This window comes from Felis catus, chromosome C2 (assembly GCF_018350175.1).
Source record: "Felis catus isolate Fca126 chromosome C2, F.catus_Fca126_mat1.0, whole genome shotgun sequence".
NCBI classification, from domain to species: Eukaryota; Metazoa; Chordata; class Mammalia; order Carnivora; family Felidae; genus Felis; species Felis catus.
In genome coordinates, this window is record NC_058376.1 from 98,095,455 (window position 1) to 98,120,665 (window position 25,211).

The following is a 25,211-nucleotide window of genomic DNA, read 5'->3' on the forward strand; positions in this document are numbered from 1 at the left end:
AGTTCCTTTTGGTCCCTTTGAATACAAGGACCATGGATTCATCGTGAACAGCTGTGTTTGCCGGCATCGCTGATCACTGCAGCTGTACCAGCTGAGTAACAGGAAGGTTACATTTTAAAAAGTTAACTTGGAAATGTGCTAGTTCCTTCTGAGGAATTAATGATACTCTACTTTTTTCCTGCCCTCCCCTAAAACCCACTGTCGTCAAGGTGCATTCAGGTCATTAAGCATCGGAGCCCTGAAAGAGCTGCCTGAAGTGACGAAACCAGCTTTTCTTTGGGACCCGGAGAAATATTTCAGGGAAGAGCCAAAGGAGGAGTGTTCCCAAATTCCAGAGCCTCCATTGCTCTCCGAAAGTAAGTCCTCAGCCACCACACCCCTCCATCATCTGTCCCCATTCAACTCAATCACTTCAAAAAACAAAGTAGGAAAGCGTGGAAGTAACATGTTTGCCTTGTAGGTTGCAGTGAAAGGAAGCGTGGTTTGACTGCTAAGATTTATAGCTTAGCCGTTGATCTGTGCTCTCAAAAAGGGCAGCCAACAGGCTGGAATACATAAAAAGTGTATTTTTATTTTGTCAGTTTTCTGAAGTCAGTATGCCATGAATATGTATTTTGAGTCTGCCACGGATGAGAACCCCCTTCCCCAAATAATCTTCATTTTCAAAACTGATACCAGAGAAAGAGATATCCTAAGACCGCTTTCGAACCGAGTCTTTGACAATCTGGTTTTGTTCTTGGCATGTGGAACACTGTAAATAGAGGCTACTTAAAGTGCATTGTGTTCAAGACTTCCAGCTGCAGTGTTGGGCTAATATCATGAGAGGACAAGAAAGCTCAGCTTAGAAAATATAAGTGAGTAATCTCCGGAGATTCAGAAACAAGATGTGCAAAAGAAGGCTCTGATTTTCAGACTGTTACAGGCTTCCAGGTTCCTAAGGATTTGAAGAAGAGTTTCGGTACAGAAATCCTCCCCGCATAGAGGGGCCTTCCGGGAGTGCAGCCGGCACAACCTGAATCTTAGTGAGGCACTCAGAAAGCATATGGACCCGGCGGGGAACTCATTTAAAATAATTAATGAAGTGCACATTTCCAACTTGTCACAGTCAGATGATCAGAACTATACTCAAACAATCTGAGATCTGTGGTCTCTAAATTTTTCAAATCTTCTGGGATGAGGGTTCAACATCATCCCTGAGAAATAATCACCCTTTAGGAGGGAGGAGGTTTTTGTTGTTGTTGTTGTTGTTGTTGTTGTTGTTGTTGTTGTTGTTTTGTTTTTTATGTCCCCGCTGGAGGAAGTTTAAGCTTCTTGTCTCTGCTTGGTTCCCTATGGAAAAGGAGAGCAGCTGGTCAACATTTTTTTTTTTTTTTTTAATTCTACTTGTAAGCAAGGGACAGCTGTCATTCCTCATTGCCATGGTTTCCAGTCTAATTGTTATCAGCTTCCTTTGCCTTTACTCAGAGTTTTTCTTTTCTAAACTTATAATCATTTATTTGGTCTCATGAGAGTCATCTAACGGCTTCTGCTCATTTCTTTTAAAACCATGAATCCATAAACTTTAGGGCTCTAAATAGCCATTTGTGCATCTGACAGAGCTTTCAATCTATCATCCTGCCTTTTTCCCCCCAGGATGATTCATCTTTTACAAATAAATATGGGGAGCATTTATCTTGTCCTTCTGAGTCACAGACAGATGAGAATCTGAGGAACAGACAGTAAGAAAAGATCCCCAGAGCCAGGACAAAGTGTAAAGACAGTAGAGACATAGAACATGAACACGGGAAGAAACCAAGAGAGAGCGAGGGATCAGAATTGAGGCAAGGGAAATAGAAGACAGAGAGTATGCAGATGCTGGGGGACAAGAAAGTGGGAGAGGGCAGCAGTGAGGGCAGCAAACACCTGTCCTCAGCAATGCGAGGTCCTGTTCCTGTGAGGAACCTTGTACATTCTGCAGCAGGCAGAATTCTCCTATGGGCAGGTGGATGTACGTGTGGGGAGCGGGGGGCGGGGAGGGGGGCGGATAGATGGCTGGATGGACATACCTAAAATACTCTAATAAGTTTTCAAAGAAAATTTTTTCTCCTGGATTTCACAACATAAATTATTTTTCTGTAATTTCCACACAATTTTTTTTAAAGATCTTTTCATCCCTCTTTTTTATTTTCTTCTTCAGCTTTTCATCCTTTGCTCTCTTTTCAGTACTTCCACTTATTTGCCTTCCCTATGAGTGAATTTTTTTTTTTTAAGTTCTATCAACTAAAGGGAGAGGCAGATGCAGACTTTGAGGACAACAGAATGCATGACTTGTGACACCATATTCTGTGGAAGCATCCAGGGTGAAGCCAGATTAACTGTGGGGGCATAGGAAAGAATGCAGAGAGGTGGTCACATCTGAGCTGGGACTTAGGGGAAGCAGGAGTCCAAAGGGTGAAGGAGGAGAAGGGCGAGTCAAGATGAAGGAAACAATGTAAGGAAATTCATCAGGGATGAAGTAGGGCAGAAGTCCACATGATCCTAGGTTGACTGCATTGGGTGACTTCAGATAGTGAGACGTTGAGTTTGATACACATGAGTAGAGTTGAGTTTCGAATGTGTTGAATTTGAGGGGTACCTGGGTGGCTTAGTCAGTTAAGCGTCTGACTTGGGCCCAGGTGATGATCTCGTGGTTTGTGGGTTCGAGTCCTGCATCGGGCTCTGTGCTGACAGCTCAGAGACTGAAGCCTGCTTCAGATTCTGTGTCTTCCTCTCTGCCTGTCCCCCACTCATGCTCTGTCTCTTTCTCTGTCTCTCAAAAACAAATAAACATTAAAAAAAAAAAAGAAGGTGTTGAGTTTAAGCTACTGGTATGCTATTTAGAAATAAAGTTCTTGGGGCACCTAGGTGGCTCAGTTGGTTAAGCATCTGACTTCAGCTTAGGTCATGATCTCGCACTCCGTGAGTTCGAGCCTGGTGTCGGGCTCTGTGCTGACAGCTCAGACAGAGCCTGAAGCCTGTTTCAGATTGTGTCTCCCTCTCTCTCTGCCCCTCCCCTGCTCATGCTCTGTCTCTCTCTGTCTCAAAAATAAATAAAAACATTAACTTTTTTTAAAAATAAAGTTGTTGAGGATGATGGAGGATGTAACATGCTTTGTATAATATTATAGAGTCTTCAACTAGCAGATATAGAGATAATGTTTGTTCATTTGTGTATGTAGCCTTTTCTGTGGTAGGTATTGAATGCCTTCTCTGTGCTGGCCTCTGTGCTAGAGGCTGGAGACAGAGTCAACCTGTAGAGGCCCAGCCTTCAATGATCTTGAAGACTAGTTGTCAAAATAGATAAGGAAACAAATAATTGTGTTTTATACCAAGGACTATGACAGAAATATGCACTGGCCAGTGTGAGACCACATGGAGATTCATAGATGGTTCTTTTTTTTTTTTTTTTTTTTTTTTTGATAAACTTGATTATGTTGAGCTGGATACTAAAAGTCAAGTTGCTATTAGATTAGTCAGGTAGGGAAAAAAAGGGGATGATATTTCTGGCAAAGGAGCAGCACATGCAAATGTAAGGTGGTGGGAGTGACATGGGTTGCTGCGGAAGCTACACATAGTCCCGAATGTCTGGGGGCTACACATAGTCCCAAATGGTTCTAGAAGGAGCATGGCAAGAATTAAGGCTAGATAGGTAAATAGGGCCAGATTCTGGAGTACCTAGTGTGCTGTGCTAAAGACCTTGGCGTTTATTTTATCAGAAACGAGGACCCATTAGAATGTTTCAGTCAAATATTTTGAATTATTCCATTTTATCTCTACTATTAATTCTTCTGTTTTTATATCTCTTCGTATTATTCTTTTAGTGATTACTCAGAAGATTGCAATACTCTTTTCTGTGTCCTTTATCCCTCTTACGATAGCAGGCTCCCACCTGAGATTATATTCCTTCCATCTGAAGAATGTCCTGCAATATTTCTTATAATGTGAGTCTGCTGGGGAGTCATTTTATGTGTCTTAAAAAGGCATTTATTTTATTTTGACTTCAGAAGGATATTTTCACTGGGTTTAAAACTCTAAATACCAGTGATTTTTTAAAATTCTGTTCAGCTCTTTAAAGATAGCATCTCATTGTTTCCTTGCTCCCATAATTCCTGATTAAAATTCAGTTGTTTTTCTTTTTTAATTTTTTTTTTCAACGTTTTTATTTATTTTTTGGGACAGAGAGAGACAGAGCATGAACGGGGGAGGGGCAGAGAGAGAGGCAGACACAGAATCGGAAACAGGCTCCAGGCTCTGAGCCATCAGCCCAGAGCCCGACGCGGGGCTCGAACTCACGGACCACGAGATCGTGACCTGGCTGAAGTCGGACGCTTAACCGACTGCGCCACCCAGGCGCCCCGAAATTCAGTTTTTTAATATGATTGTGGCTCCTGGGGCTACTGAGTGGCTCAGTCGGTTAAGCATCCGACTTCGGCTCAGGTCATGATCTCCTGGTTCGTGAGTTTGAGCCCCGTGTCGGGCTCTGGGCTGACAGCTCAGGGCCTGGAGCCCGCTTCAGATTCTGTGTCTCCCTCTGTCTGCCCCTCTGCTGCTTGCACTCTGTCTCTCGCATTGTCTGAAACATAAATAAACATTAAAAAATTTTTTTCTAATTATGATTGTGGCTCCTTTGAGTGTAATATCTTTTTTTTTTAACCTGGCTTCTTTAAAGATTTTTCTCTTTATCCTCAGTTTTCAGAAGTTTTATCATGATGGATATAAATATGCTTTTCTCACTATATTGCTTGGTGTTGATAGGAACTCTTGAATAAATCTTTCTTCAAGTTTGGACAATTCTCGGCCATTATCTTTTTGATTATAATTTCTTTCCAATTCTCACTCTCCTGTCCTTCTGGGATTGCATTTCTGTACATGTTAGACACTCCTTACATCATAAATGTTTCTTACATTCTTCTCTTCTTTCCATTTGATTTTCCTCTCTGAGCTTTATTTTGGGTATTTTATATTGACTTGTATTTGCATTACTAACCCTGTCCTTCACCAGTCTGCTGTTAAACTCATGTGATCAGGCCCCAATTTCAGATTTTACATACATATATTTTTTAGTTCTTCTCAATTGAAATTATTCACATTTTCATCCATTTTGTCCAAACTTTATCTCTTTTTCTTTAACATATTTATAATAGTAATTTTAAAGTCTGGGCCTGCTAACCTCAATATCTGGATGATCTTGGGGTCTGCTTCTAATGTCTATTTTTTCTTCTTTGTTATTGGTCACATTTTCCTTCTTCTTTGCAAGTCTAGTAATTTTGCATAATTTTAAATTGTATGACAGGAATTATGTGTAAAATATCTATAGATGCTGAAATTAATGTTATTTTCTCCCAGAGGTAGTTGACCCTTTCCTTAATTGGGCAGAGAACATGAAGGGTACATCCTGTTGATTCAGTTACAAATTGAGCTTGGTCAGTGCTTGGTTACAGTCGACTTAGTCTACTTCTGATTTCAAATGTCTGTCTGTTTTAAGCCTCTCCTTTCATTGATATATTGTCTCCTAAGTACTGCAAGATTACAGGACACATTCCTTTCCAGTCCCATCCACAGTCTCCATCACCCTAGCACTTAAAAAATAGCTTATAGGGAACTGACTATTGTGGAATTTCTCTAGATTACAATATGTCAAACCTTAACCCACATTGTCATCAAAACTCGTCTCTTTGTCTATTGACAATCCTGTTTCTTAGCAATGCCCAGATGTGATAAATCCATAAAGAGAAGAAAATATTTGGCAATTTTAGCCCATCTAAGAGGGATTCTACTGCCTCTGGAATTTTAATTTGATAATCTTTGCTTCCGTCGCCCTCTGATAGCTTTGAAAATATTATTTCTGTAATTTACCTGTTTTTGTTGTTCTGTCTGGTGAAATGAAAAGGATGACCTACCACTAGCTATTAAACCTCTTCAGAAAAAAAGATTTCTGCTGAAATGTTTAAAACAGGAAAGTGACACGACCGGGTATGCATTTTACAACGCTTTCTGGAAACTGTAGTAGATGCATTATAATGGAGTTAGACTGCAGGCAGCATATTAGAGCAGTAGGAGCTTATTGTTTGTAGCCAGCTATCTGCTTTTGAATCTTTAGTTTGCCTTTCACTAGTTGGTTATATCTGGATAAATTACACAATCTACCAAGTCTCAGTTTTCACGTGTATAAAATGGGGCTAATCATACCTGATTTTGAAGTGGTGTGGGCTAACTTCAGCACAATGGCTAGCATATATGCTGCATTCATTAAATGGTATCTATTATTATTTTGAAGCCATGGAGATCCTAGAAAGGAAGTAACTAATTTGAGACATGCTAAGGAGATTGAACTTAAAGGTTCAATGACGATAGGTAAGCACATGAATGACTTTCAGATTTCTAGCTTGGATAACTATGTCAGAGAGAGAGAGAGAGAGAGAGAGAGAGAGAGAGAGAGAGAGAGAGACTATTATTGAGAGAGGAAATACAGGAGGAGAAGATGGTTTAGAGTCAGTTTTCAAAATATGTTGTGATGGAGGTGGCTGGGACATGAACCAAAAAAAGCTAATATGTTTCCAAGAAACTGACTATAGTAGGAAAGAAATACAGAGAGGTAGCTGAAAAGCAAGTACAGGCAAGTTTCAGCATTCCTTTTATATTTAAGTTCATTTTCTTTTTCTGGTTGTAGATATAATCATGGGTATTATAGAAAATTGGCTAGTAGGAAGTAAAGAGAACTCTAAAGAACTTGGGAATAGCAGATCTAAAGAACAGCCACCCCCCCCTCAAGCCTGAGATAGACCAAGGAAGATGCCCATCCAAGCTAGGGCTGATACCTAGACCTTGTTTGAGAAGGCTTCTTCGTGTCACTGGATAGCAAGGTGGCAGAGCTGTCGCAGGTAGGACACGGCAAAAATCTCCCAGGGTGGCCATGGGAAACCATCCACGGGGAGGTGCTGCACCTCAGAACTCACTGCAAAGCCACCAAAGGAGTGCAGGGGAGGCTGTTCACAGGGAGGAGTCACAGTGGTGGACCTCTGCTCACCTCTTGGGTTGTTACGGAAAGCCATTCACCGGGTGGTGCCAGATGGGTGGCACTCTGCTGCAAAGCTTACCTGAAGGGTGACAAGGAAAGCTGCTGATTCTGGGCTCTGGAGAAGTCAGCCATGCCTGCATCATAGGAGTCTGGAGGGGCAAAGCCACTGTGGGGCATGGTACTGGGGGAGTCCATACTATAGGAGTCTAGTGCTGGAGAAAGTGCCCTGCAGGAGTATGGTGACAGGAGCACCCACTTGTAAGAGAAATCCACTTCTCCTCCAGTGTCCTGCTGGCATCCCCTCATGATAGGGAGCAACATCACACCAGCTGGCAAAAGAAATATTTATAGGGCTCCAGTCCATTATCACAAAGCAAGCAGTGAAGAGTGGACTTGGAACTGAGGGCAATCCATTGGTAACTGGCCTATTATCATTTTACCTCTGTTTCTGTGCTTTCTCCCCCACGCCTGGCCCTTTACGTTATTTTCTATCTTTTGAAATTACAGTCATCATTCCTATGAAGTTATAAGGTGGTGGTGGCTATGGTTGTCTTTTGGGAGAATTTCCATTTATAAAGGGAATCAAACTTGGGAGACTCGAAGCAATAATGGTCTAAAGGCAAAATTTTGAGCATACATTTGGCTTCAAACCAAGACTCTATCACTTGCTAGCTTTATGACTTTGAACAGGTCAATTAAACTCTCTGTGCCTTAGTTTCTTCAAATGAAAATGGCATCATATTAGTTACCGTCCTCATCATGTTGCTGTGAACAGTAAGTGAAATAATTCAGGTGAAGCCTTTAGCATAGGGCCTGACACCTACTGAGAATTTGATACATGTTCTTTATTGATAATATTGGGTTGTCATTGTCCCGTTGTTATTGCACTAGACATCTCTAAGTCCCTATTTTCTTTATGCAGAATCTGTGTCACGGACTCTCTGGGCCCTACGTGAGCAGTGGCCATGTTATTTAGTTGTTCGTGTTGTTAATATTTCTAGGTGTCCTCTCCCTTGTTCAAATGGTGTTCAAATCATATTCCCAGGGCAGCTTATTCATATGCTGATTTCTAAAATCAACCACTTTACTATAATAGTACCTATTTTTATCACTTTCATTTAAAATTGTTCTTCTTTTCAGGAGGATGCTGCTGAATTAAAAAAAAAAAGTTACAATAAAAGAGCACTTAAAAAGAATCTCAATTACCGACGTATCCCCCCTCCACAATTTCGTTACAATGGTCTGCCTTAAATCTTTGTGCTGCATTTTCCACACACGCCTGCCATCCCCGTAATTACAGTGTGTGGAAGGTTATTTGGCAATTGTATGATGAGGGGCACTTTGCCAGACTTACTATCAATATTCTAAACTACCACTTTGGAACTCGGGACAGTTTTCAAACACTTCATAATCTCCTGGTGACTTTTTTAGTCTTGCCTACTGGGTTTTTAATGTCCTGTTGTATTCTCTTTCTTTCCCTTTCAAGTTGAAACATCTTTCATACTCTCTCTTTAGCTTCCACGCTCTTCCCAGTGGGTTCTCAAACAGCTTGAAACCCCTCTTTGATATGCCTTATTCAAAAACCTAGAAGTGACTTGGAAATGTCTCTGGGTCAGGTTTCACCAATAAATTCCCTAGAACCCATTTATACTGTATCTGTAAAATCTTTAAATTTTTCAACCTAGAGAGGATGCCCCACTGGCGATACCTCAGGTGAATTGTTGTTGTTGTTGTTTTGGCAAAGACAAAATGAACAGGACAATTAAAGAGATGATTTTATTGCAAGCTATTGCATAGGGAGAATATTTGTTAAAAGGAGTGTCTCAAAGGAAAGGAAAGGGGCCTGACCTGTTACAGAGACAGGTTAGTGAATCCCTGAGTCTTACTAGACTTCTGGGGACAGGCACAGAGGGTCTTATCTCGCAGTAGGAGAGCAGAGTCCTCCTTTACCGTTACTTGTCTCCCAAACACAAAATAGTAGAGGAGTTTCTTAACTGTCTCTGCTTTCCGGGAAGGAGTACAGGGCTCAGGTAAAGTTCAATACTGTCAGTCCCTCTCTTTTGTTTAAGAGGAAGGAATAGGGGTGCCTGGGTGGCTCAGTCGGCTGAGCGACTGAACGTCTGACTTCGGCTCAGGTCATGATCTCGCGGTCTATGAGTTCGAGCCCCGCGTCGGGCTCTGTGCTGACAGCTCAGAGCCTAGAGACTGCTTCGGATTCTGTGTCTCCCTCTCTCTCTGCTCCTCCCCCGCTCATGCTCTGTCTCTCTCTCAGAAATAAACAAACATTAAACAAAAAATTAAAAAAAAAAAAAGAGGAAGAAATATCTCTCATCATGGAGCAACCCAGAAGTTGCTCCTAGAGGCACAAAGCATGGTCTCAGAAGTAGTCCCTCAGGGATTCTCATTGGTGTTGCTCCTGCAAAACCAGCTGAACCATATGTTGCGAGTTGGTGACAAAGGTCAGTTGTTCTGGATCCTGAAGAGATCCTGAGAGAAAAGCACAGTGGCAGGCAGTGTAGAGTCTAGATGGGGATTTGGGCTGTCGGGTTTTAGTTCGCAGTTTTAGTCGGGTGTGAGAAGAACTGGGAAAGTTCATTTGGAGTATTGTAGTCAGATACTGAAGGGAACTGGAAAATTTGAAAATCTGTAAGAACTGACAATTTGTGCATGTTAACAGTCTCCAGTCCAATCTGCAGGTAGATTCCAAAACGTGTTTCCAAAGCAGGAGAGGAAGTCAATTAGAACTCTACCAGAGGGGGCGCCTGGGTGGGTCAGTTAAGTGTCCGGCTCTCTTGATTCTGGCTCAGGTCATGATCTCATGATTGTGAGATTAAAACCTGCGTCAGGATCTGTGCTGACAGTACAGAGTCTGCTTGGGATTCTCTCTCTCCTTCTCTCTCTTGCCTCTCTCCTGCTTGTGTGCATGCATGCTATTTCATGATCTCTCTCTCTCCCTCTCTCAAAATAAATAAATAAACATGAAAAAAAAATTCTACCAGATGAGACAGAATTTGTGTATCCATTGGCAGGATAACCTGCAGTTTACAAAGAGGGACAAAATAGCTCAACAGTGGTGAACTCAGCAGCCAGACCCTGACAGCTCGGAAGGGTGTAGTAGAGGCAATGCGTGGTTTTCCATCGCAACACAAAATTCTCTGCATTGTTCTTAAACTATAGGGTGAAAGTATACACACAGGCTTTTAGTAAAATCTAATTTACTATGTTTTTGCTTTAGAATATAATCTTAAATCTAGTACCAATAAAGAAAAAAATCACTGATATTGTGAGAAATTTCTCACTGGAACAAATAATTAAAATACAAAAAGGAAGCATGAAAGCATGTATAGATATATTCAGTTTAAGTAAGAAATGAGAGACCGTTATGTGTGATGCACCTCAGGAAATTTTAAATAACTAAAGAATGGGCATAAAACAGACATCTTAGAAGTGGAATTCCTTCTTATCATTTTATATCTTTATATGATAGCACTAAATTATCTTGAAAGTCAAACACACACACACACACACACGCACACACTCACACACACACCAAAATTTGGGTCCTACAAGATAGACATTGTTAATATGTGAAAAGCATCTGTTAAAAGGTTCAGCAGATACCCCACATATATCATCAGGGAAATACAAAGTGAAACAACAATGCGATACCACTCCTCACCTGTGAGAATGGCCCAAATCTAGAACACTGACACCGCCAGATGCTGACGAGGGCATGGAGCAACAGGAAACTTTATTCATTGCTGGTGGGAATGCAAAATGGTACAGCCACTTTGGAAGACAGTTGGCAGTTTCTTACCAAGGGAAGCATACTCTTACCATTTAATCCAATAATCATGCTCCTTGGTATTTAGCCAAAGGAGGTGAAAACTTACATACACACAAAAGCCTGCACATGAGTGTTTAAAGCAACTTTATTCATAATTGCCCAAACTTGGAGGCAACTAAGATGTTTTTCACTAAGTAAATGTCTAAATAAATTGAGGTACACCCAGATAATCGAATATTATTCAGCACTAAGAAGAAATGAGCTATTAAGCCATGAAAAGACGCGGAGGAATCTTAAATGAATGTTACTAAGTGAAAGAAGCCAATCTGAAAAGGTACATACGATGATTCCAACTACATGACATTCTGGGAAAGGCAAAACTATGGTAAAAAGATGAGTGGTTTCCAGAGAAGGGGAGATAAGACGAATGGGAGCAGAGGGTTTTCTAGGGCAGTGAAAATACTCTGTACAACATTATAGTGAGGGATATAGGTCATTACTCTTTTTTCCAAACCTATATAATGTACACCACAAATAGTGAACCCTTAGGTAAACTATGTACTTTGGGTGATTATGATGAGCCAATATAGATTCATTCTCGGGGAAATATGTACCATTCTGGTGAGTGATGTTGATAAAGGGGGAGACTATTCACGTATGGAGGCAGGGGATATATGGGAAATCTTTGTACCTTCTTTTCAATTTTGTTTTAAACCTAAAACTGCTCTTGGAAAATTGAGACTTTATCCCTATGTAAACTAAAGTTCAAATACATTAAAATCTGAAATAAAAAAAAAAATTGAGTCTTAAAAAAAAAGTTCAACAGGTCCTGGACCACAGTCATTTAAGCATTATATGAAGACTGTTAAAGCATTTAGACCAATCCTCACCACCTTGCCAACAACCTTTTGCTTTGGTACCATATTGTTATTCAATGATGGCTGAAGTTGAATGACAGCGTGGCTATACTGATCTAGAGTCTGTATTCGGGAATTAGAAACTTGGTCAGCAGATAATAGCATGGGCACAACCTGGGATCATGCTAGAAATGTAGCAGCACAGGCCCCAGCTCAGCTCTATTGAATCAGAATCTGCATTTTAACAAGATTTTTGGGTGATTCTCATGCATATCAAAGTTTGAGAAGTAGTTATCTAGAGGACTTAGGATAGGATGCAGGATGTGAATTAGAAGGTTTTCAGAATACTGTATATTCATCAACAAACAACAGCTGGTAATTGCAGTGCTATGTTTAGATCGCCATCAAGTCCTTTCTTGCCAGGATGCCTTTGTGAGCTTTGCCATTATTGCTTGTCTAATATGGTTGGTTGCCAATCAGGGGACAAGGGAAGGATCAGACGATAAAAGATTAACTTTGCTTTATTAGGTTCACTGAATCCTTTCATTTTATTGGAAATGTTTTAATAGCTTCATGACCACCACATCTTTCATTTTCATGACCTTTTTTTTTTTTAAATATGGAACGCTTCATGAATTTGCGTGTCATCCTTGCACAGGGGGCATGCTAATCTTCTCTGTGTCGTTCCAATTTTAGTATATGTGCTGCCGAAGCGAGCACTCATTTTCATGACGTTTAAAACACCTTTTGGGTATCATTATAACAAACCTTGTTGGACAGCCACCTATAAAATGAAGGGGTGAATGCATAAATGTCATATTTTCCCGGATAGGAAATGGTAAATGTAAATGGTTACCCATAACATTAGATATTGATTTTTAAGAGCAGGGGCTGTGGTAAGTGGATGGATACATGGATACATGACATGGAGAACCACCTTTCTCAGGTCTGTAGAATGCAAGAATTCCAAAGTTTGAGAAGTGAGCCCCACCCTTTGCATTCCTGGAGGTATCTTCAATCATTTTTTCATTTATTATAGATATATATATATAATATATATATATAAATTATATATTTTAATATAATATATATTTATTCATTTATTCATTTAAATTTGTTCATTTATTATATATATATATTTATATATATTTTTATATATATATATATATATATATATATATATATATATATACACACACACACACGCACACATTTAATATTTTCCATGTACCAGACACAATGCTGGGTACTATGAATATATGAGGTATAAAGGCAGACAAGATCTTTGCTTTTGTTGACTTTACCACCTAGGGGAAAGACAGACAATAAATAAGTAAATATAAGAAGATAAGATTGGATAACGATATTGTAAGAGGTAAGAGTCATGAAGAAAGCACAATAATGTGATAAGACATGACTAGGGGGCATCAGCAAAGCTTCCTCTGATTTTTTAGCTGAATCCTGAAAGAAAGCACTCCCACTAAATATGAGGGGTAGAACTTTCCAAGGAAATTATCCAGAAGTGTAAAACTATTGAGTTGGGAATAAGGTTGACATGTTCTGGGGGCAGAAAGAAAGTCGCTGTTGCTGGGGTAGTGTGAGAGAGATGGAGACTGGTACAAAATGAGATTGAAGAGGCTAGGGATCCGGTCATGTGGGGCCATGTAGCCTGCACAAGGAATTTGGATTCAGGTGTGAAGGGAAGCCTTTAGAGGCTAATGTACATTAACCATTACGAGCCCTTCTAAACCAACTACTCTTCAAGATTCAGAGTAATTTGTTGAGGGCAAGAAGTGGGAGACTTGAGGTCCCATATAATACCTATTGTATTATTGAGATATTGAGAGTGCTTTAAGATCAGCTATATATTTGAATAAACACACATTTTCTTCACATGGAATATCCCAACAGACTCTAGTCACAAACCATCAGAATCTTGACAAACCAGTCTGTTTGTCTCAATAGGAACACTTGACCCTTCACAATCGTCCTATAGTACACAATGTCCTTTATGGCAAGTGTACCAGTCAGGTTTCAGGGAAGCAGAACCAGCAGGACCATATACTGAAATTTATGACAAGGAATTGGCCTATGGGACTGTGGGGGCTGCTTTGGTTTGAGCAAATCCAAAATGAGTAGGACTGAGTCAGAAAGGGAAGATCATGGGCAGAGTGGGCACAGGTTAAAGCTGTTGTCCACAGGCAGCCAGGAAAGGTGAGTTTGAAACTCCATGGATACAGGAAGAAACTCTTGTCCATTGGTAGAATTATTTCCCTGTCTTTGGGGAGCCCCAGCCTTGCTTTTAAGGCCTTCCAGCTGATTAAATCTGGCTCACCCAGATTATCCTGGATAATCTCTTTTACTTAAAGTCCATTGATTAGGGACTTTTAATTATATCTGCAAAATCCCTTCAGAGAAACACCTAGATTAATGTTTGATTGAATAACTGGGAGCTTTAGCCTTGCCAGTTAATACTTCATGAAAACAAGTTATCACAGCAAGGTTAAAGGCATTCTTTTATAATCTTAAATAAGTTCAATAAATGGTTAATGGTCTCTTAGATACATCACACATTCCATTGCAGACTCCCTCACATCATCATATGAAAACATTGTGCCGTAAACCTAGCAGATGTTGTTACTTTGAATACTAAGATGAATTGATTACCATTATCCATTTAGAAGGTGTTAGGTTAATGACATCATTTTTGCCAAATAAAAGAGTTTGCCAGTGAAGCCAAGAAGTTTTAATAGGCCTCATATGCAAAGACCCTTGTGAGTATTAATAGTTGCTGGAAGTTTTATTGTTCCCGGTTCCAGGAAGCCCCACTTGCAAGCAGGAATCATTTCCGGGTAAGCATTTCTGGTGCGTTGCCTAAAAGAAATCTCAGAATAAAAGGACCCAAATCTACAAAACTTTAATAGTTTGTTGAGATTTATTTTCTCATCCCAAATAAATAGCTGGTTTTATGAATAATTATATATTTGTAACTTTATATTTTTTCTTTAAGAAAGCCCCCCCAACTTGTAAGCTTTGGGCCCAGGAAATGAGGATCCACCCTTGCATATGAATTTTTTATCACCTTTTTTTTTAACTAAACAAAAAATGACTTATTTGGGCAAGATTTTCTCTCAAGGCCCTATCAGTTAGTTATTAGTATAACTGTCCTGAAACCCAGTCAATTATGTAGAAATTCCTCATCTAGTTGAGAGACAAATCTCAATAAAACAGCAAGAGTTTATTTCAAAAGGAAATTTCTGGCTTTCATAGTGGATTTCAGGAGAGCTCTAAGGCATTCAGAATGTCTCATGATTCTCAAATGCTAATCCGCAGGCATACAGGGCAGAATCAATGCCTAATATACAGAAATCCATATATCTTACAATGCTGGCATTAGACAAATTTGTAGCTTTGCTTAAGAGATAGTCCAGGTTTATTCATTTTTGTGCTATTGCTAAAAACCAAAATATACATGGTCAAATATTAGAACATAAGAAAAATTATTCAGTGAGAAATCTCCCTCTCCTCTATCACACTGGTTTGTTCAGATCCTGGTATCACTTATTTCTGGAATCCACTAATATGAGTTTCTTTTTTTTTTTTTTAATTTATTTTAATTTTATTTTTTAAAATTTACATCCAAATTAGTTAGCATATAGTGCAACAATGATTTCAGGAGTAGATTCCTACTGCCCCTTACCCATTTAGCCGCCCCCCCCACACACAACCCCTCCAGTAACCCTCAGTTTGTTCTCCATATTTATGAGTCTCTTCTGTTTTGTCCCCTTCCCTGTTTGTATATTATTTTTGTTTCCCTTCTCTTATGTTCATCTGTTTTGTCTCTTAAAGTCCTCATATGAGTGAAGTCATATGATTTTTGTCTTTCTCTGACTAATTTCACTTAGCATTATACCCTCCAGCTCCACCCACATAGTTGCAAAAGGCAAGATTTCATTCTTTTTGATTGTCAGGTAATACTCCATTGTATATATATACCACATCTTCTTTATCCATTCATCCATCAGTGGACATTGAGGCTCTTTCCATACTTTGGCTATTGTTGATAGTGCTGCTCTAAACATGGGGGTGCATGTGTCCCTTCGAAACAGCACACCTGTATCCCTTGGATAAATGCCTAGCAGTGCAATTGCTGGGTCGTAGGGTAGTTCTATGTTTAGTTTTTTGAGGAACCTCCATACTGTTTTCCAGAGTGGCTGCACCAGCTTGCATTCCCACCAACGGTGCAAAAGAGATCCTCTTTGTCCGCATCCTCGCCAACATCTGTTGTTGCCTGAGTTGTTCATGTTAGCCATTCTGACAGGTGTAAGGTGGTATCTCATTGTGGTTTTGATTTGTATTTCCCTGATGATGAGTGATGTTGAGCATTTTTTCATGTGTCGGTTGGCCATCTGGATGTCTTCTTTGGAGAAGTGTCTATTCATGTCTTTTGCCCATTTTTTCACTGGATTGTTTTTTGGGTGTTGAGTTTGGTAAGTTCTTTATAGATTTTGGATGCTAACCCTTTATCTGATATGTCATTTGCAAATATCTTCTCCCATTCTGTTAGTTGCGTTTTAGTTTTGCTGATTGTTTCCTTTTCTGTGCAGAAGCAATATGAGTTTCAGTGTATCCTTTGAGGGTTTCTGTATGCACTGATGATTTTAGATTTTGACCTCTGCTTTCTCTGGGTTTTGATTTGCCTGGTATTACTTTTCAAATCCTTCTATTTCAAATTTTTGGAGTCACTTCATTTTAGATGTGTGCTGGGTTTTGCTTTTGATCCAGCTAAAAAATAATTTTTATGATCATGAAATTGAGCACATTTAAATTTGTCAATATATTATATATAAAAATATATATTATATATTGTTTGGTTTTATGTTTCTCACACTCTTTTTTATGTCATTCATTGGTTATATGGGTTTTAAAGTTTTCACTGGATCTGTAATTTTTTCTTTGTTTTTATTTGGGGAGGGTATTATACATTCTAGTGGTAACTTTATACTCATAGGTTGGTATAACTCTTCTAGCCCTTCAGTTTTCTAGGACAGTAACCATTACATCCATGTTGACTAATGATACAATGAGCATGTTTCTTCACTCCCCTCTTTCTCTTCTTTTTTTTTTTTAATTTAATATTTATGTATTTTTGAGAGTGAGAGACAGAGTGTGAGCCGGGGAGGAGCAGAGAGAGAGGGAGACATAGAATCTGAAGCAGGCTCCAGGGTCTGAGCTGTCAGCATAGAGCCTGACACGGGGCTCAAACTCACAAACTGTGAGATCATGACCTGAGCTGAAGTCGGACCCTTGACGACTGAGCCACCCAGGTGCCCCTCTACCACCTAATTTTATTCACCAATGTGATCTTTTTTTGTGCTTCTTTTATTTTGTTAAATTTATTTATACTACTATTCCTTGACTTGTTGGTTTAAGTCCTTTGTCTCTTAGCTGTTACTGATTTATCATGAATGAAGCTTCTCCCTAATCATTCCAGTTTTTGTTAAATTGTATCATTTTGCATTGTCAGGCATGTGGCATTTACCGTCTGTTTTGTTATCCTACGCTTCATATTATTTTAATCTCACTTCTACATTTAAAAATATACAGCACTCTCCACTAAGTCTTTTTCTAAATTTTCCTCAGTCATCCATCAGTTTACTTTGTAGTAGTTTTCTCGAAAAGGTCTCTTAGAAACAATAGTCCCCGAATTTCCTGAATGTTGAAAATTTGCATTTTTAGATTTGTTGAAACTTTTGTATTTTTAGATTTGAGGCGCAGCTTGAGTGTGTATAATATCCACACTCCACACGTACTTTCCTTGATTTTCTTGTTGGCGTCGCTCTCTCTTCTGGTATTGATCATTGCTGTGACGATATCTAATGCAAGATACACATTTCTCTCCTTTTAAGCGACTTGATCATTTTGTCTGGCTGCCAAATGATTATCTTTAAAGTCTAATAATTTGACGAAGATGTGCTTCGGTTTGACTTCTGATTCTGTTATTCCTGGTGCCACAGTATGTCCTTCCTGTGTATGTCAGATTGTCTCTAAGGAAAACTTTACACATAATACCTTCAAATATTTGTTCCATTTTGGTGTTCGTTCTGAAGGACTCATCTGATTGTTGTGTTGGTTGAATCTATTTCTTTTTCAGTGTCACTTTCCTCTCTCATTTCTCTTCTTTTCATTTTCACCTTATTATATTTGTTTGTCTCATTTGTAAACTCCATTTCCCATTATGTTACCACACACTTGTGAGTGAAAATCTCACTTGTGAGATTTTTCCTGAGCTCTGCCAGCTCACTTTCCTCACTTCCTGTTGTGACATTTCCGGAGCTCTTTCACTTCTGCTCTGTGATCTTCCTTTACAGAAATAAGTGCTTTTTCGAGTTTTAAAATATAGTGTGTGACAAAGCGCTTAGTAACAATATTTATCTGGCCGGCGTGGCAGCGTATTTCTGGAGGTAGTTTATGTATTGGTTCATTCTTCTCTTTTAAAATTTTTTAATGTTTTTATTTATTTTTGAGATAGAGAGAGAGAAAGAGAGAGAGAGCAAGCGGGGGAGGGGCAGAGAGAGAGGGAGACACAGAATCTGAAGCAGCCTCCAGGCACTGAGCTATCAGCATAGAGACCGACCTGGAGTTCAAACCGTGAGATCATGACCTGAGCCAAAGTCAGACGCTCAACCAACTGAGCCACCCAGGTGCCCCTCTTCTGCCCTTTTTAAAGTTTGTTTTGTTTTGTTTCTAATTTTGCTTATAGTCCTTTGTGTCCACTCTATGCCATTTTTTTAAAATTTCCTTTCTTAATTAGTTTTAATGAGTTGGATTTTTTTAGACCTGAAGTTTGTAGTAGGTCCCTAGGTGAGAGTTTGTGGTGGGGGATTGGAGTGGCCTTCAGTTTTTACAACCGACAGGCAAACTGCTTTTAGGAAAAAACGGCTCACGTGCGTGATTCTTCATGTAGCCCTGCCTCATCTGTTTCTCTGAACCAAACAAGGTGTCGTGGAGGGCTTTTGCTTCCGGTCTTGTTCACCTCTGTTTGCATCCATAGATATAAATGAAAGATAAAGCATTTGCACTGCAGGGTGAGCCCCTCACCTTTAGTCAGTGTCTTTTTGCTAGAACTTTCTGAGATGCTGTGGCTGCTGGCCTTCTTACACTTTCAGACTCATCACCTTATCTCATGTAACAGCTCTTTGGCTGCCCTTGTTCCTATTTTGCAGGCTGCAGGTTACCTCTATCTTTGGGCTTCACTCACGTGGAGTTTGTTTGCCAAATTATTATCTGTGTTCGTTTTTCCTGGTTGTTCTAGTATAATATTCGAGAGAAAATGGGGAAGGATATTGACTTATACAATCATGTTTGTATGGGAAGTGGAGAGGGTTTTTTTTTGTTTTTTGTTTTTTGTTTTTTCCCCCTAGTTCATATATATAAAGATCGCAGTATACGGTGAAGTTGTTCAATGTTTATGTCGTTTATTTCATACTCCTCGGGGTTGCCATTTAAAGTATTCCTTTGTCCCGCTCCAACCTCATTCTCTCTCTCTTTTGAACCTTGGTCACATTGTACTGAATTATTCGGAATTAGCTGAACGGTGGCTCTTGTTTCTCCACACTTTGGTTTGCTTTGTTCTCTCTCGTTGACATTTCCTTTCCCTCTTGCTAACCCTTCCTCACCTCCGTGGCCCTTCTTATCAATTAGAATCCTATCTGGACTTCAAAATCTGCCTCAAATGGTGTCTAATTCTTCAAGCTTTTCCTCTGATCTCTGCATATTGTTACAGTCTCTTTATATGCTTAACCAAAATTTCTGTTGCTCCTATTTTCTCAGAACTGTAACTTATTGTACTTGATATTTTGGTCATTTGGGCACTGTGCCTGCTTTCTACCAGTTGGAAGAAGGCCTGCGACTGAGTCATATCTGTGCCTCATTTATGCCCAAGCATAGGACATTGTGCATAATATACATCCAGTAAGCATTTGTTGAAATGATAGAATTAAGCAAAAGGCCAAAATTATTTTCTCGAACGCATGGCGCAATTTCCTCCTACATCTCACTGATGCATAAGACGGCCACTCATGGGGGATAATTTGGCTCTTTTTTTCTGAAGCCACAGATCCCTGTAGATCAAAGTATCTTATAAGGACGTGATTGCAGAAGAGCTTATTTAGTGGTGCAGACAGTCAAACTGTGTTTTGATTGTTTTCATTGTCTTATTTCAATACAGAATAATCTGTTCTTGGCTTATTATGAGTCTTTGATAGCTGCTAAGTAGATGAAAAAGCAAAAATGGAAAACACAAGCTTCTTTAGTCTTCTACTGAGAGTGGTGGAAATCATCATGATATAAATACATTAATAGAACAAACTCTGTTAAAATTTAGCTTTTTAATTTAAACCAAAGTCAAAGAAATAGCAGGAACTTAAGAGAAAATCCCCCCAGATACACTCTTGGTGTTAGAAACATACAAATTTTCAGATGAATTCAAATGGGAATTTTCTCCCCACTATTTCATTTAATTGGGCCTCTTACCAAGTATAATTTACATGTTATTTTCTTCATCATTTTGTAGCTTTGAACGCTGTATTTGATGAGAAAAACCTGTTCCCCAAAGAAATTCTGGATCGTGAACGAAGAGCCAAGCAATTATATCAAGAAACAAGTAGTGAAGTGAAGATTAAAAGAAATAAGAAGCAATTATAATTGAAACAAAAATAAATATTTCATTGTCACATAAAATATGAATATAAAATGCAGAGAGGAATCAAGAATTCTGTGCCATTCTTTGACTTTATATTTAAAAAAAGATTTTTTAAATGTTTATTTATTTTTGAGAGAGAGATTAACAAAGTGTGAGCAGGGAAGGGGCAGAGAGAGACAGAGACACAGAATCTGAAGCAGACTCCAGGCTCAGAGCTGTCACCGCAGAGCCTGATGCAGGGCTCGAACTCAAACTGTGAGACCATGAGTCAAACCCTCAACCAACTGAGCCATCCAGCTGCCCCTCCTTGACTTTGTATTTAACCTTCAGAAAGTTTCGCCTTCAGACAATGTCTTAGTGCTGCTTTTATCCATCACCTTTCACTTTCTGTGCATTCTTAATAAAAGATAGATTGGACTACAGAGGGGCCAATATTAACTGGTATCATCTATTCCCAAGTGGTTTCATATAAACATGTACATTTTCAGAGCAATGCATTCTAACCAGTTACCCTTCTGGTTGCTTCTATAGGCAAATATTTTTGATCAATTATTATTATAAAAACCTGCCTTGAAGTTAAATATGGAAAGTACTAACACAGTGAATATCTACAAACTTAACTAAGAAAACCATTTCCACGTATTTACATACTTTCTAGTTTTTTGAAAATGATTCTGATAATGCAGTCAGACCATGTCAGTAGCAGCTATTCCTATTAATTCTTACAGACTTATATCCATTCTTCTGTGTACCGATTGAGAAATTACTGCATATGTTCTGCTTCTGTATTTTGTCCTACCATATTATTGAAGAGCATAGCACTACCAAAGAGGTAATAGTCTCAGAAAAAAAAATTGTTTTGAAGAGACTGGGGCTAGGTATAGGACTCACTCTATGTAGAAGCTCAAGTGGGAAATGTTTGGTTCTGAAAAACAATGCCTTGCTTTTTGGATCCATTTTTCTTTATAAATGTCATCATCTACCAGGTAACCAATATTCTTATGCTGCTTTATTTATTGTGTTCTGTAGGAGTAATTAATAAATTCGTTCATATAACTTTAGTTACTACACGTTTGCATTTTAAAGACTTCTTTCAAAACCATTTGTATTTTTTAGAAGAATTTTGTACTAAGACACACAAGTAAAGGAAATAATTAATATATGAGGGGTCTATTCTGTTCAGTAACTGCAAAATTTCATTGCGTGTAAGCCTCACAGTAATCGTATATCTATTATAAGGTTAAAATCTGAGATTTGGATTTGTTAGAAGAATGCCCAATTATCTATGGCAGAGTTGAGGTTGGAGCCGGGGTGTGTTTTACTCCAAAGAGTGTGGTTTTGCACTTCAACTTTCTGTTCACTCTCTTCTTGTTAGTATAAAGTCAGTGGACTGAACTTTAGCAATGGAGTTTCCAGAATCAGTGGAGTAAACGTTTTAGCTGGTGAGGAGGGAGGCAGAAGAAAGGCTTTCAGAAGACACTGCCTATTCCATTTACATTTAAGTGCATCCTGATCAGGCCCTGTGACGTCTATGTATACTGCATTTCCCTCTCCTTGAATGACAACCACATGTGGGAAAGATTTAAAAGAAACATATTTTTGAATGTATCAACCAACAAATGTTGGTGAATGTTATCAGAGTGATAAAGACTCTGGAAACCATGTTCCAGAGAAACAGGTAAAGAAATGGGGAAGTCTGGCATAAGAAAGAAAATTCATGGGACATCTAACCTATTCTCAAATATTTCAAAGCTGCAATGAGGAAAAAGAGTAGAAGTAGAACCAATGGACACAGTTTTAAGGAGGCAGATTCTAGAATTCTTTCCTGATACCTGCTAAAACAGGAAGGGATTTCTCGTCTTCCCTTCCCTTCCCATCTTGGTGGAGAGGAGTTGGCAGCAGGCTGGTTGCATGGCTGTGAAAGGAAGAAGGAGGAGCTGAGAGAAGTCATATGCTCACTGGATCCAAGAGTATGGGACTGGGGAGTGGGAGGAGTGTTTAGGTGGTGGAAAGGCAGAGAGGGTGAGTAGAGGAAATGGCCGGCACAGTTGGGAGGTTGCTTACACTGAGAAAATAAACATTGAGTAAGTAAATGAATAAATTCGTGAATATATTAAGAATGAGAGGCAGGTGTCTCACTTTTATAGAGGTATTTATAAAATTTCAAAGTGGGGAAGCTAGAAAGAACCCTGAGATCATAGATTGGGTCTGAGATTCCAGTGTGAATTCATGGTTTTAGAGAGAGGGAGGGAGGGAGGGAGGGAGGAAGGAAAAAAAGAAGGAAGGAAGGAAAGGGAAAGAAAAAAAGAAAAAGAAGGAAGAAGGAAGGAAGAAATGTTTAAGAGTGATTAAGAAGCTATGTTTGCAGCTTGCTTGCAAATGATTCAGAAAATGCTAATTATAATTGTGTCTACACATACATACACCATATATATATAATGCATGTATATATGACTTTATGTATATATATACATACATACATATATATAATATACATACATATATACATACATACATATATACATACATATATACATACATACATATATATAATATATAATATTATATATAGTATATATTATATATTATATACTATACTATATACTATATACTATATGATATATAATATATAATTATATATATATAATATATATATATATATAGGAGAGAGAGAGAAGGAGGGAAAGATTAGCTATATAGATTGAGCATACATATGTGGTAGAAGGCTAACAATTGGGAAAACAGAGAGAAGGAGAGAGGGAGATGGTAGTTCTTTTCATTACACCAGCAAATTTTCTGTAAATTTGGAAGTATTTCAAAGATTTTTTTTTTTAGATGAAAAAGGTTGCCTTGGGAAAAAAAGATTTTTTGAGATATTCCAGCAGAGGCTGAGTAACTCTCTCACAGGGATATTGCAGAAAATTCTTGCACTGGTCGGGAGGTTTGATTAGATAATCCATCATTTCAAACTTAGAGCATATGATTTATGAATCATAGATTGATGACAGTACAGTGGAGTGAAATTTGAGCCACATTTCTAGAAATTTAGAGGAATATTAAGATGTTAAAGAGAGGAAATATGGGTACCACGTACTTTGTGAAGGCTCTATTTTCCATTCATGCGCCCACCCATCCATCTGTTCATCCATTCATCCACCTATCCAACCAATTATCTAAGATACATACAAGGGAGTGTTTTAGATACCAGGTATATACCTATAAATAGAATACACTTCTCTTACCATCAGGTTCCTGGAGTGAAAGTACATAAAATGCAGTGATTTATTAAGCAAAGATTGAATGAGCCCACTAGTTTTTCTGGTATAAATTGGAAATTCTTTTGCTAGACATCTTTTTCTTTTTCTTTTCTTTTTTTTTTTTTTACCCTTGTAGATGACTTTGTTTGAAACGATTAGTGAAATAGTCTGTTTCATATGGACATACCTTCTCTCTGTAGCCTACCACATGTGTAAGGCAATTGTGCTGTGTTAAAACCCTAATCCCATCTTTAATTAACTTCAGGGGCTCTTCCAGGAAAGGAAAAAGACATTTAGTTATTATGTCTCTTCTATCTTACAGCATCTAATTGTGCTAGGCAGGTAGCAGGGTCTCACCTATAAAATGTTAATAGAACTGAAGACTTTATAAGCTATTTCTGAAATTAACACTTAGATTCAATGATTTAAGATCCATTTTTTCTACAGTGAAAGGAACTTGTCACATTAAAACAGAATGTGCCAGAACTTTCAATAGGCTACTTTGTTTGTAATATGTAGGTTTACACTAAATATAATTTAACCTGTTATCTTTTCAGAACATGTTCCTCTTATCACATGATATACGGAGCAAACTGAGAGAGGAACAAAATGCCTGAAATTAACCCATGCTCAGATAGAATAATTAGCTTTTAAGTTCTATATTAACGAGAACATTTGCTTGTATGTTTTTAAAGTTGGGAATTAAATACAACTTTACTTTTAAAAAGCTACAAAATGCTAAGAAAGATAATGAGATTGAACCTATAACTTCTTGCTATTGTTTTTACTATACACATCCCCAGATTTGTTTATTTATTTTTTTAACGTTTTTTATTTATTTTTGAGACAGAGAGAGACAGAGCATGAACGGGGGAGGGGCAGAGAGAGAGGGAGACACAGAATCGGAAGCAGGCTCCAGGCTCTGAGCCATCAGCCCAGAGCCCGATGCGGGGCTCGAACTCACGGACCGCGAGATCGTGACCTGGCTGAAGTCGGACGCTTAATCGACTGCGCCACCCAGGCGCCCCTCCCCAGATTTATTTTTTACAGTAGAGGAGTGATGGCGCTCAAATTTATACCAAGACACTTTGGCTCTCACTAATGAAATATTATATATATTATATATAATATATACATATTATATATAATATATTATATATATAATATATATTTATACATATATATACATACACATATAATATATATATATTTCAAATATATATATAAATATTTGCTTATGCTCTAGGGGCAAAATAGAGTTGTAGAAGGAACAGATTTATGAAAATATTTAAAAGGCCTGCAGTAATATTTTATGGACAATTGTGGTATCATTATTGTCAACTAAAAGAGCTTAAACCAAGGAGGAGAAATTCTTGGCCATTCTTTTTTACTCCTCAAGAGACAGGAAAATGCACAGTGTGCTTGAACTGCTCTAACATAAGATCCTTACAGAAAGTTTCATTAAGTGATCTTACTAAGACAGAGTGTCTGTCTCTGTCATTGCAAGGAAAGCAATGACCTGTTCCTGGGTAAATCACATTATGATCTGAGTAATATGGAGAAATAATAA

At 38.5% G+C, this 25,211-nt stretch overlaps 1 protein-coding gene and 1 non-coding gene across 2 annotated transcripts in view; one reads left to right on the plus strand and one right to left on the minus strand.

The window, feature by feature from the left end:
- The window catches only part of WDR49 (WD repeat domain 49), a 140,492-nt gene extending 119,118 nt beyond the window's left edge, over window positions 1-21,374 (plus strand). Inside the window, exons 17-18 of the mRNA XM_019810469.3 lie at window positions 210-356; window positions 20,256-21,374. Coding sequence (XP_019666028.3) covers window positions 210-356; window positions 20,256-20,386 — 278 coding nt within the window. The 3' untranslated portion in view covers window positions 20,387-21,374. The remainder of the gene's footprint in view (window positions 1-209; window positions 357-20,255) is intronic.
- Window positions 12,294-12,400, minus strand: LOC111556504. The gene has a single exon (XR_002735954.2). It is a non-coding gene; the product is annotated as a U6 spliceosomal RNA (small nuclear RNA).
- Window positions 21,375-25,211: the final 3,837 nt, after the last annotated feature.